Source organism: Oncorhynchus tshawytscha, linkage group LG08, assembly GCF_018296145.1.
Source record: "Oncorhynchus tshawytscha isolate Ot180627B linkage group LG08, Otsh_v2.0, whole genome shotgun sequence".
Classification (NCBI taxonomy): domain Eukaryota; kingdom Metazoa; phylum Chordata; class Actinopteri; order Salmoniformes; family Salmonidae; genus Oncorhynchus; species Oncorhynchus tshawytscha.
In genome coordinates, this window is record NC_056436.1 from 52,529,681 (window position 1) to 52,541,973 (window position 12,293).

Sequence of the window (12,293 nt, forward strand, 5' to 3'; positions counted from 1 at the left end):
AAAAAAATACTTACAGGGGGTGTAACACTTGTACAATTTTACACACATGACCATATCAGCATACAATCCTTTCTCCTACAAAATATTACCAATGTTTGCAAGTTATATTACATAGCACTAGGATGTTAGTCCATCCATAAAGATTTTAAATTAAACAAAATTAAACTGTAGGTGAAAACCTGTCTATGACTTCACTCTTTCCCAAGCGTGTTAGTATCTTAGTATGTATATCATGATGCATTCTATCTTGGATCATTGGGCTCCTAGGCCAGGTATGTAGACGTGTTAACGCACTAAAATATCGCTCACAGCTGCTAACTGAGATGGTCAGTGCGGCCTGTATGATTACCTTCAGTGATGGAAACATATCACTCTCTAAGATTATACACACAGGACATGTCAGAAGAGGGATCTTTCTTTGAGAGGTAATGTTTAGTAAGATCTACATCCTCTGGCTTGAGCGGAATATCAAATCAAATTGTATTTGTCACATGCGTTGAATACAACAGGCGTAGTAGACCTTCCAGTGACATGTTTACTTACAAGCCCTTAACCAACAATGCAGTTTTAAGAAAAATAAGTGTTAAGTAAAAAATAGATACGAAACAAATAGATATAATAATTAAAGAGCAGCAGTAAAATAACAGTAGCGAGGCTATATACAGGGGGTACCGGTGCAGAGTCAATGTATGGGGGCACAGCTTAGTCGAGGTAATTTAAGTAATATGTACATGTAGGTAGAGATAAAGTGACGATGCATAGACAATAACCAGAGAGCAGCAGCAGCGTAAAAGAGGCGTTAAGTCCCAGGGTCCTTAGCTTAGTGATGAGCTTTAAGGGCACTATGTTGTTGAACGCTGAGCTGTAGTCAATGAATAGCATTCTCACCTAGGTGTTCCTTTTGTCCAGGTGGGAAGCGGCAGTGTGGAGTAAAACAGAGGTCGGTAGTCATGTAGGCAGGTTACCATAGTGTTCTTGGGCACAGGGACTATATTCGTCTGCTTGAAACATTTTAGTATTACAGACTCAGTCAGGGAAAGGTTGAAAATGTCAGTGAAGACACTTGCCAGTTGGTCAGCGCTTGCTTGGAGTACACATCCTGGTAATCCATCTGGCCCTGCGACCTTGTGAATGTTGACCTGCTTAAAGGTCTTAATCACTTCAGCAGGGGAGAGGATGATCACACAGTCGCCCGGAACAGCGGATGTTCTCATGCTTGCTTCAGTGTTGCTTGCCTCAAAGCAAACATAGAAGTAATATAGCTCGTCTGGTAGGCTCATGTCACTGTGCAGCTAGCGGCTGTGCTTCCCTTTGTAGTCTGTAATAGTTTGCAAGTCCTGCCACATCCGACGAGCGCCCGGGCCGGTATAGTACGATTCAATTCTAGTCCTGTACTGACACTTTTACCTGTTTGATGGTTCATCTGAGGGCATAGCAGGATTTCCAATAAGCGTACAGGTTAATAATAAATAAATAAAGGCTCTAGCCTTTATTTCAGTGCAGATACTGCCTGTAATCCATGGCTTCTGGTTGGGGTATGTACAATTGAAGTCGGAAGTTTACATACACTTAGGTTGGAGTCATTAAAACTTGTTTTTCAACCACTCCACAAATTTCTTGTTAACAACTATAGTTTTGGCAAGTCGGTTAGGACATCTACCTTGTGCATGACACAAGCAATTGTTTAGAGACAGATTATTTCACTTATAATTCACTGTATCACAATTCCAGTGGGTCAGAAGTTTACATACATACACTACATACATTATTCTGGTTAGAGCAAGATTGCGCTGTTCTTTGAAGGGAGTAGTACACAGCGTTGTACGAGATCTTCAGTTTCTGGTCAAGTTCTCACGTGGAATAGCCTTCATTTCTCAGAACAAGAATAGACTGACGAGTTTCAGAAGAAAGTTCTTTGTTTCTGGCCATTTTGAGCCTGTAATCGAACCAACAAATGCTGATGGTCCAGATACACAACTAGTCTAAAGGCCAGTTGTATTGCTTCTTTAATCAGAACCACAGTTTTCAGCTGTGCTAAGATAATTGCAAAATGGTTTTCTGATCAATTAGCCTTGTAAAATGATAAACTTGGATTAGTTAACACAACGTACCATTGGAACACAGGAGTGATGGTTGCTGATAATGGGCCTCTGTACACCTATGTAGATATTCCATTAAAAAAATCAGCTGTTTCCTGCTACAATAGTCATTTCCAACATTAACAATGTCTACATTGTATTTCTGATCAATTTGATGTTATTTTAATGGACCAAAAAAGTTGCTTTTCTTTCAAAAACAAGGACATTTCTAAGTGACTCCAAACTTTTGAATGGTAGTATAAGTAGACATACACTCATAATTGATTGTAGCGGATATAAATCAACCACAAGCTACCGGTGGCTGAAAACACAATCACCGCGGGACGAATTAGTGACGAATTTCCGTTTAAAATTAATTTCTTCCTCCCTTGCCCCTTGTCCTGCAAGTGTAAACTTGCCAGATGTCATCAGAAGTGTCCTCTTAATTTGAGGGCTGAGGGGATAGTGTGTGTCTTTTAAGTGTTTGAAATGCAGCCTCGGGCTGAGACAAGATCATTTTGGTCTGATGACGTCAATACTGGTTGGCGACACTGTACCAAGCCGCACTGGTGATGCAGAGAGAGCTAGAGCAGTCACTAAAGCAGCCACAGCCCTACTCCATTGTTCTTGTCTTAGCTGGTATACAATGAGATGAGCAAAATGGAGGACATGCTTGATGCTTGAAGCAGTGATCCAGACAGTCTTGATTGATCGCCAAGCTTTTGCAAAGGCCAGACAGTCATAAAGGCCAGTTGTGTTGGTTTGTTTTCTCTCTGATACTTAATTGATCTGTTAATGGCAATGCTGGCCTTTAAATACATGTGGTCTCCATGTCCTGAATCAATACAGCCAGCAGAGCAGAGACAACAACTGGCAGCCTATTGCTTGTGCTCAGTCTAGACTAAATATGAAGGATAAAAGACAGTAACTGACCATTCTAGTGGTCAAACTTTAAAGCTCTAATCACTGCCTTTTGTTGGAAGACTTTTCAAGGGAATATATGACTGTTTTGAGCCCTATAAGCCCAAAGTCTCCAGGTTGGGGAGGCACTTAGTGACGACGGACCAGTAAATGTTTGGCTGATCAAGCCATTCCGATGAATGTGTCAGGACAGGACAGCAAAAATGCCACAGGTCAGATTCGGCTATCAATCCACTTTGGTCTAAAACAGTCTCATGTTTGTGAGGGATTGGCCAACGGATTTCGCTCACTATATCTTTGAAAATGGCTTGAAGTGGCAGACAGGCCATCTTTATTACAGTACTGCAGGTTAGTGGCTACAGGCTAAAACATCTAAATAGACATCTCTGTATGGGAACGCTCATGTATTGCCTATGGCAACACATACCAGTAAACCAATGTCCCTCATTTAAGTAAATAATGTGTGATGTGTGTGTATATAGACCCATGCCACGCGATGCGATTGCAGTAGTATTTCAGGCACTGGGATTTTGATTGCCAGTGTACCCACTACCCACCTTTGTGTCTCATAATATGAATAGGAGCCACATCAATTGAACCTCTTTCACATTCCTCTGAGCATGTGCTTATTGCATGATCCTGTTGGACTTTGATGTACTTGCAAAGTCATGCCATCGCTTCTATGCTGTTCTTTGAAGTAGGTCACGTCGCAGTGTTGTGGTCTGCTCTGGTTTGCTTTGAAGGTGCCAGTTGTGGTCACAGTGCAGTGCTTATGTTGAGTTATATTTACTTGGTGAACATGCCCTTTGCTCTGGTGGTTTGACACCATCTATGGACACTAATAGCCTATGCATTCATCTGATGCTGCAGTGATGTTTGAAGCTGCTCCTAAAATAGCAAGTAATGGAATTATGCAGTCTTCTCTGGAGCTGAAAATGGTCTCCTTAAGATTCTGCAATATCAAAACAACAAAGCCAAGAAAGCAAGACATTTTGTGCAATACAAATTCAACACAATTACTGGCTGCATATTGTATAGGAGTAGGTACTGTATTGACCAGCTGATGGAAATCCAGGAATTTAGCCTTAACATCTTATTCACTTAATGCTCATCTATGGCACACACTATACCACTAGAGAGCGTCATAGAATTGTATGGACATTGATTAAGTGAGGAGAGTTCATATGAAATGTGCTCCTTCATTTCCTTTAAAACAAATTATTCACATAGCATGGATCAGAAATAGACTTAACGCCATATGTATTGGGACTGAAAAGCTACCATGCCGTTTCTGTTGGGAAAAACATAACGCAAAACACAACCAAAAACTGCAAATGCATCCAACGATTTTGTAGTGACACGCTTGAGTGCATGCTAGGAATATGGGACCGAATGGAAAACTTTTGACAACTTTAATACACTAAAAGTGAATTTGTCCAAACACGTATGAAAAACAAACACATATGGGGGACTAGATACATCCGATTATTTCATTTCCAAATGGTGATACATGTACTTATGAATATGCCCCCGAATAAAATAATAATTTCTGTACTGTCACCTTATATGAAACATTTGATCTCAAATCCAAAAGGAGTATTTAGCTTCACTGTCCAAATACATGGTCTTGAGTATACATATGCTTCCTTAAAATTTGGCTGGGTACTGCATATAACCTGTACATTTAGGAGAAATGGAGTATCACTGTAAGAATTATTCAAAGGGTTGTGCCTATGATTATGTGAGTAGGCCTATACTTGAGCCTAAAATGTGTTTGAGTTTTTGCTGTGTCATCAAATACAACTCTTAAGGCTTTGACCAACACTCTAATAATTGGGCAGAGCAAGCAATTATAACAATACAAAATCTAATTCAAAGTTCCATTCAGAATTTTACACAGAGAAGTGAGAAGATTGCTTAACCCCAAAACCCTAGGATTCTGAAGTGGATAAAGGCATCGTGTGTTTGGGGTATCTGTCTAAAATCCTGGTGTGTTACACTTGGTTCAGTCACAATTCAAGTAAAACGTGTTACAAACAGCTGACTTCAATGAGGAGCAGTATGTGGCCTTCTTGGCTCCCCAGATGGAATGTCTTCATAATCATTTTAGAGCAACATACGGGAAATTAAGGTCATGTTGAACGCTTTGTAAACACATTCATTACAGAACATTTGATATTCTCTTTGCTTTACCCAACCACCTTCCAAGGATTTACCAGGTATTTTTAAGAAAAAGGCAAAAGATTTTAAAACCAAATGACAAATGAAAATGGCTGACTTGAAAAAATGTACAAAAATGTTTTGAAAACGCGTTATGATAATAGCTGCTAAGAACACGTATCGGTTCTATAATTGGACAAACTTGTTTAGGTGATATGCATTTATGAATTTTTTTAAGTTCATTAAATATTTATTGGACAGAGGCTAAGTCACGTGGCATCATGCGTGATCAACATTAGACTTAGAGGAGACAATATTTATATAGTGATACTCTAACCATCTTTACACGTATTCAGTTTTTACAAAAAAATATATACTGTTTCTGGACAGGATATTTTATACTTTTATTCTACAAAATCTTGCAGTTTTTATAATGGAATATCAACCTTTCCTTTGTAACATCAGTGATGAATATAATACATGCTTTCCATTTTATTTGCAATGTACAAACAACATAAATGACTTGTTATGAGACTAACATTCAAATGGCCAGTTAATCAATTTTTAAGGATCGGACCCTTTTTAAAAAAAATATTGGCTTAAAATCACATACCAAAATCTGACTACTGGTAGCTCAGGACCTGAAGCAAGTGTATGCATATTCTTGATACCATTTGAAACGAAACACTTTGTAGTTTGTGGAAATGTGAAACTAATTTAGGAGAATATAACACAATAGATCCGGTAAAAGATAATACAAAGAAAAAAACATGCGTTTAAAAAAAGAAAAGTTGTCATCTTTGAAATGCAAGAGAAAGCCCAATATATGACTTAGGAATCTAGGCACTATTTAGATTTTGGCCACTAGATGGAAGCAGTCTATGTGCAAAGTTTTAGACAATCAATGAATCATTGCATTTCTGGTCAAAATGTTGTATCAAGACTGCCCAAATGTGCCTAATTAGTTTATTAATACATGTTCAATTTCATAACTGTGCACTTTCCTCAAACAATAGCATAGTATTCTTTCACTGTAATAGCTACTGTAAATTGGACAGTGCAGTTAGATTAACAAGTATTTAAGGTTTCTGCCCTTATCAGATATGTCTATGTCCTTGGAAATGTTCTTGTTACTTACAACCTCATGCTAATCACATTAGCCTACGTTAGCTAATGTTGGGGGGGACGATCCTGTAGAGGTCCATAAACAACGTTTCCATCCACAGTTTTTATGCAAGTAAAGTCATACTGTATAAAAATGATATCACGACAGCTGTGATGGAAACAGGAAGTTTCGGTACAATTTTATAAATCCCGAGAGATAATTGTTGGTTCGACATTTGTCGTTAAGATTAATTATGTGAGAAGTGGCAGTGGAAACGCCTATACGCACAAATATGGATATAATAACAGTCACAATGAAGTAAACTTGGGAGTCAAACAATGCAATGGTGTGTGGTCCTTCCATTACGACATGCAGTTTATTAGGCTACAGATGAAATAAATGATGGTGAACTTCACAGGGTCGTGAAAGTGCACGTTATGAGCTTGACGCTCCTTTCCAATAGATGTCGAGGGTCTTATTCTAGTGACATGATGATCGATGCTCGACTGCCATTTGACAAATAAAGACATTCTTGCTCTTACCCAAAATAATCTCATCATGTAGACTAAACTACCTACAGGGCCTACTACTTGCCAAGACCAAAGTGGGCTCATTTGCTATTTTAACGCAACAGTTTGTGACAAAATGCGATGGAAACACATTGAACAACAGATGTTTATTTGGTACATGAAAACTGAAGCGAAAAAGTACATTATGTGCACTACGTCATCGCGCACAGATTTTTATCCTCAACAAGTCATCTTGGTGGAAAAACACCACTGGTGAGAAAATGCATTTTCTTTATGCAGATTTTTGAATATTCGCATGAAAATCTGTTGCCAATTGGATGGAAACCTAACTACTGAATACAAAACAATACAATTCTTGCAGAATTGACTAGACACGGTGTTACTGTGCTCAGACGAGACTCGTATCTGATCCAGTCTTGTACTTACTTCATACCTTTTGCCCTGATCCCAAAACCAAGACAAAGTCTGATTTGCAAAACAAATATTTTGTGTATTAAAACATGTACGTTGTTACGATGTCTTTAAAAAAAAAAAGTAAACCAAAGGGGAATAGGCATGAGTTTATCAAAAGCACTGCTTCTCAATTCCGGCATGTACTGTACGTGTGATGGTCATGAGTGAGAGGGAACCGCAAAATGAAAGGTCATTGATTTAAAGTAAATGTCCATTGTTTCCAGTAGGCTATCATTGTAAATAAGAATTTGTTATTAACTGACTTGCCTAGTTAAATAAAGCTTGAATAATATGTATTTATTTTTTATACAGATTTTTATGAAAGATTACCTATAATTACATACAATATGTTAAAAAGCAGTTTTTCTGTGTTGGAATGGTGTGGGCATACTGCAACAAAATGGTATGGGCATATACAAGTCATTAAAAACATTCATGCGAGTAGCTCATTCTCCTCTAGACCGCAGACACCATACTCTATGAGGAAATAGTAAGCATTTTTAAACGCTCTGTTTGAGATACAAGTTTGAGGTAGGGTTTTTAAGTGTTTTTTCTCTAATTTATGCTTTTGCCACAAATACTAATATAGGACGAGTCAAGAACATTATTTGGGTATGAGTTAACAGAATATGCATTTTAAAAGTGAGATTTGTACTGGACAGTTACTTTAAGACAAACATCTGGTAATGGACCTAATTAAGAGTAAAACATTTCCAGATATGTGCACTGTATGTAAACATTTAATTTCACCTTTAAATACTTTTTTAAAATTTTAAGCAGACAACATTTTGAAAAAACAAAAAATTAAAATAATAATAATAATATTTAACTTTTGCCCAAAACACCTCTATTTCTCCTGGCTCCTGGTTGAGAGCTCATAGTCCAATCAGAGATTGTGCTACAGAGGTACATTTTGTCACTGCCCATATAAGGCTTGGCGTAGTTGTACATTTACTCTGTAGTAGTCCCCTGTTAAACAGCATTGCACAGCATTGCTTTCGATCCCATATGATTTTTCAAAAACACACACTTACTAGGACATAGCCATAGTACTCTTTGGCCATGCCACTATTGTTGCTTTCGTTCCTACCATCACCACTCCTCTATTGAAGCAGGCCGTTCAACGTCTTTTTGGCAGCGAGTGCACAGCAGTTTGTTACCTTTTCCCTATTTCACTTTGCCGTAGGAGCTGAATGTTTTTCGCACTGTCCGCTAACTCCGGGTATAGCTCGATGGAAAGTACGTAATACCCGTCGTACCCCTGCACTTTCCCACTGCTCAGAAGCTGCCTCTTCTCTCCCTCCGTCCATGGGCGGACGCCCTCCTCGCCGTCACTCACCCTCTGCTGTTCGTTGGCCCACGCACTCACTAACGCCCTCTGGCGGGCCAACTCAAGCACGCGGGCCTTTTCCTCATCCACCGTGGAGCCATAGCGCACGTGCAGCGCTAGTGGCCCACAACCCAACTCCACGTCTGCGAAGCGACGCGTCCGGCTGTCCATGACCGTGGTGGACTGGGACACGCTGATGTTGACGCCATTCTCCAGGGTCTTATGGCCGCTGGTGAGGCGCAGAGCAGCAAGATCACCGTCAGGCAGGCCCGGCTTGACGAAGTAGTGAGTGTCACGGCCTTCCACGGTGAAGTGCAGGTTTTCCAGGTAGAAGGCATTGTTGAGGACTGTGGCAACCTTGATGCAGTCCTCGTTGGCCACATTGAGCGTGTGAGTGTGGGCAGTGCCCTTGTAGATGGCGAACATGACAGCCCTCCCGATAGGGGACTGGGCGGCTGAAAACCAGAACCAGGGCTTCTCACCTCGACGTCCTCGGCCCGCATGGACCTCCGGCAGCCGCTCAAATGACAGAAGGGCATGCGCTTGTCTGGTAACTTCCTGCTGGACCCCAGAGATGGACTGTAAAGAGAGTGCAGTGTAACGTTAACATCTGAGCAGAACTTCACACTGCAGTCCATTCAGGAGCAGAAGCAGGCTTCAAAGACTTTACATGTGCCTGCAAGATAAGTGTTTTACCAGGCAGTGGGATAAAACTAATACAAGGTAAAATGCCAGTGGGGATTTTTTTGTATATCAAGATTACCTTGCAATTCATGACAGTGTAGTAAGCATTGAATAAACATGAATCATTATTGTGTTAACAATGACAAGTGGAAATGTCACATATGTAGTGCTTTTAAATGTCTGTGTGCATTGCTTTTAAATTTGTATTACGAATGTGTAATGCAAGGACAACTATCACACTGTCTTGGATAGCAAAAAAGTAATTAATTGGATACAACAAATACAAATTTCAAGATATGTTATTTGCTACTTTTCCCCAATTGTTTACACACTGGCCCATGAGGCACAATGACCCCAAACCTGTAACTAATTTAGAAGAACCATGCAACAAATCTGCAATACTACTGGCACATCCTTTGCGTTATACTCAGATTGCAATAATATAAGAAACATTTGTGACAACACACAATTCTCTACCTTTGCACAACCTTCACAACTAAATCCTATTGTGTGCAAATTAAAAGCAACACTGTTCAACAAGCTAAGCTCAATTACCAATTGATCACTTTCACATGTGCAAACACTATTTGCGTAAAGGTTCCCTTTTGCAATCAGACCTTTGGTACGGATGAAAAGGCGCTATGTGAGAACTCCTGTGTTTGGAGAACAATGGAAGCAAACTTGGCAGAGAGAGGTAGAGATGGAGTTGGAGGTGGTGGTAGAGGTTTAAGTGGAGGTAGAGGTGGAGGAAGACCAAGAACAAGGAGAGTTCATATCTGATTAAATTCGGGCGACTGTGGTGGACCACGTGGTCAACCATGGTTTGGCCTTGAAAGAGGCTGGGCAGAGAGTGCAGCCCAATCTGAGCCGCTTCACAGTAGCATCCATCATTCAGACGTTCCAAAATGAGAATACTGTAGGTACGTACGTACTGCAGACACTGGAAATATCTACTACTTTTACTACTTGACTGTAGTACAACATAAAGCACAGTAAAGTCTGTAGATTCAAATACATACCGTAAGGGGAAACCAAGTAAACGTTTCAAGTATTGCTGTCCAGTGCATTCGCAAAGGATTCAGACACTTTGACTTTTTCTAAATTTGAGTTACGTTACAGCCTTATTCTAAAATGTATTAAGTCATTTTTACCCCTCATATATCTACACATAATACCCCATAATGACAAAGCAAAAACTGTTTTTTGTTTAGAAATGTATTAAAATAAAAAAACTGAAATGTCACATTTACATACGTATTCAGACCCTTTACTCAGTACTCTGTTGATGCACCTTTCGCAGCCATTACAGCCTTGAGTAATCTTGGGTATGTCGCTACAATCTTGGCAGATCTGTATTTGGGAGGTTTCACACATTCTCCTCTGCAGATCCTCCAAAGCTCTGTCAGGTTGGATGGGAAGCATCGCTGCACAGCTAATTCTAGGCTCTCCAGAGATGTTTGATTGGGCTCAAGCCTGCGCTCTGGCTGGGCCACTCAAGAACATTCAGAGACTTGTCCCGAACCCACTCCTGCGTTGTCTTGACTGTGTGCTTAGGGTCGTTGTCCTATTAGAAGGTGAACCTTCGCCCCAGTCTGTGGTCCTGAGACCTCTGGAGCAGGTTTTCATCAAGGTTCTCTCTGTACTTTGCTCCGTTCATCTTTCCCTCAATTGTGACTAGTCTCCCAGTCCCTGCTTCTGAAAAACATCCATACAGCATGATGCTGCCTCCACCATGCTTCACCGTAAGGATGGTGCCAGGTTTCCTCCAGATGTGACGCTTGGCATTCAGGCCAAAGAGTTCAATTTTGGAATCTTGATTCTCATGGCCAGAGTCCTTTAGGTCCCTTTTGGCAAACTCCAAGTGTCTTGTGCCTTTTACTGAGAAGTGGCTTTCGTCTGGCCACTCTACCGTAAGGGCCTGAATGGTGGAGTGCTGCAGAGACGGTTGTACTACTGGAAGGTTCTCCCTTCTCCACAGAGGAACTCTGGAGCTCTGTCAAAGTGGCCATTGGGTTCTTGGTCACCTTCCTGACATAGGCCCTTCTCCCCCGATTGCTCAGTTTGGCCGTGCGGCCAGCTCTAGGAAGAGTCTTGGTGGTTCCAAAATTCTTCCATTTAAGAATGACGGAGTCCACTGTGTTCTTGTTGGACCTTCAATGCTGCAGAAATGTTTTGTACCCTTCCTCAGATCACAATCCTGTCTCTGATCTCTACGGACAATTCCTTCCACTGTGACTTGATTTTTGCTCTGACATGCACTGTCAACTGTGGGACCGTATATTGTCAGGTGTGTGCCTTTCCAAATCATGACCAATCAATTGAATTTACCACAGGCGGACTCCAATCAAGTTGTAGAAACATCTCAAGGATGGAAACAGGATACCTGAGCTCAATTTTGAGTGTCAGAGCAAAGGGTCTGAATACATATGTAAACAAGGTATTTCTGTTTCTTTTATACATTTATACATACATACATTTGCGATTTTGTGTAGACTGATGAGATTTGTTTTTATGTAATCAATTTCAGCATAAGGCTGTAACATAACAAAATGTGGAAAAAGTGAAAAGGTCTGAATACTTTCCCAATGCACTGTATGCATGAAATTTGGAGCGATACTACTTTGTAACATGTTTATCTTGTATACTGTTTTACTGTAGTGTTTACTGTACTATGTGCTATTTTGTTTTTGTAGGACTGAAAGACGACCACCACGTGGTGGTAGAACGCGTCTATTTACAGATGAACAGGAGCCTGCCATTGTGCAAATGGAAGTTGTAAATAATGCCATAAGACTGTGGGAAATCCAACAGCAAATTATTGAAAACCAGAGTGAGCTCATCAACCATAGCCCCCATCTTGGGGCTCGCCTGTTCTGCATGTTATTCTGGCATTAATACGTATCACATATCAGTTTGCAAACAATGTAAAAAATAATATATATCATTGAGTTAATAAGGCCTCATACAAACATGAGCTCTTTTTTTTGTTTCTTGAGTAAGGCAGGTCCAAAATGCATGTGTTTCAGCCTAGC

At 40.3% G+C, this 12,293-nt stretch overlaps 1 protein-coding gene across 4 annotated transcripts in view; it reads right to left on the bottom strand.

Moving 5' to 3' along the window:
• Nucleotides 1-4,397: 4,397 nt before the first annotated feature.
• Nucleotides 4,398-12,293, bottom strand: part of LOC112256333 (teneurin-3-like) — a 185,733-nt gene continuing 177,837 nt past the window's right edge. For all 4 annotated transcript variants that reach the window (XM_042325644.1, XM_042325643.1, XM_024429505.2 and 1 more), the window contains one exon: nt 4,398-9,156. In XM_042325644.1, the coding sequence (XP_042181578.1) occupies nt 8,404-9,156 (753 nt within the window). In that variant the 3' untranslated portion in view covers nt 4,398-8,403. The remainder of the gene's footprint in view (nt 9,157-12,293) is intronic.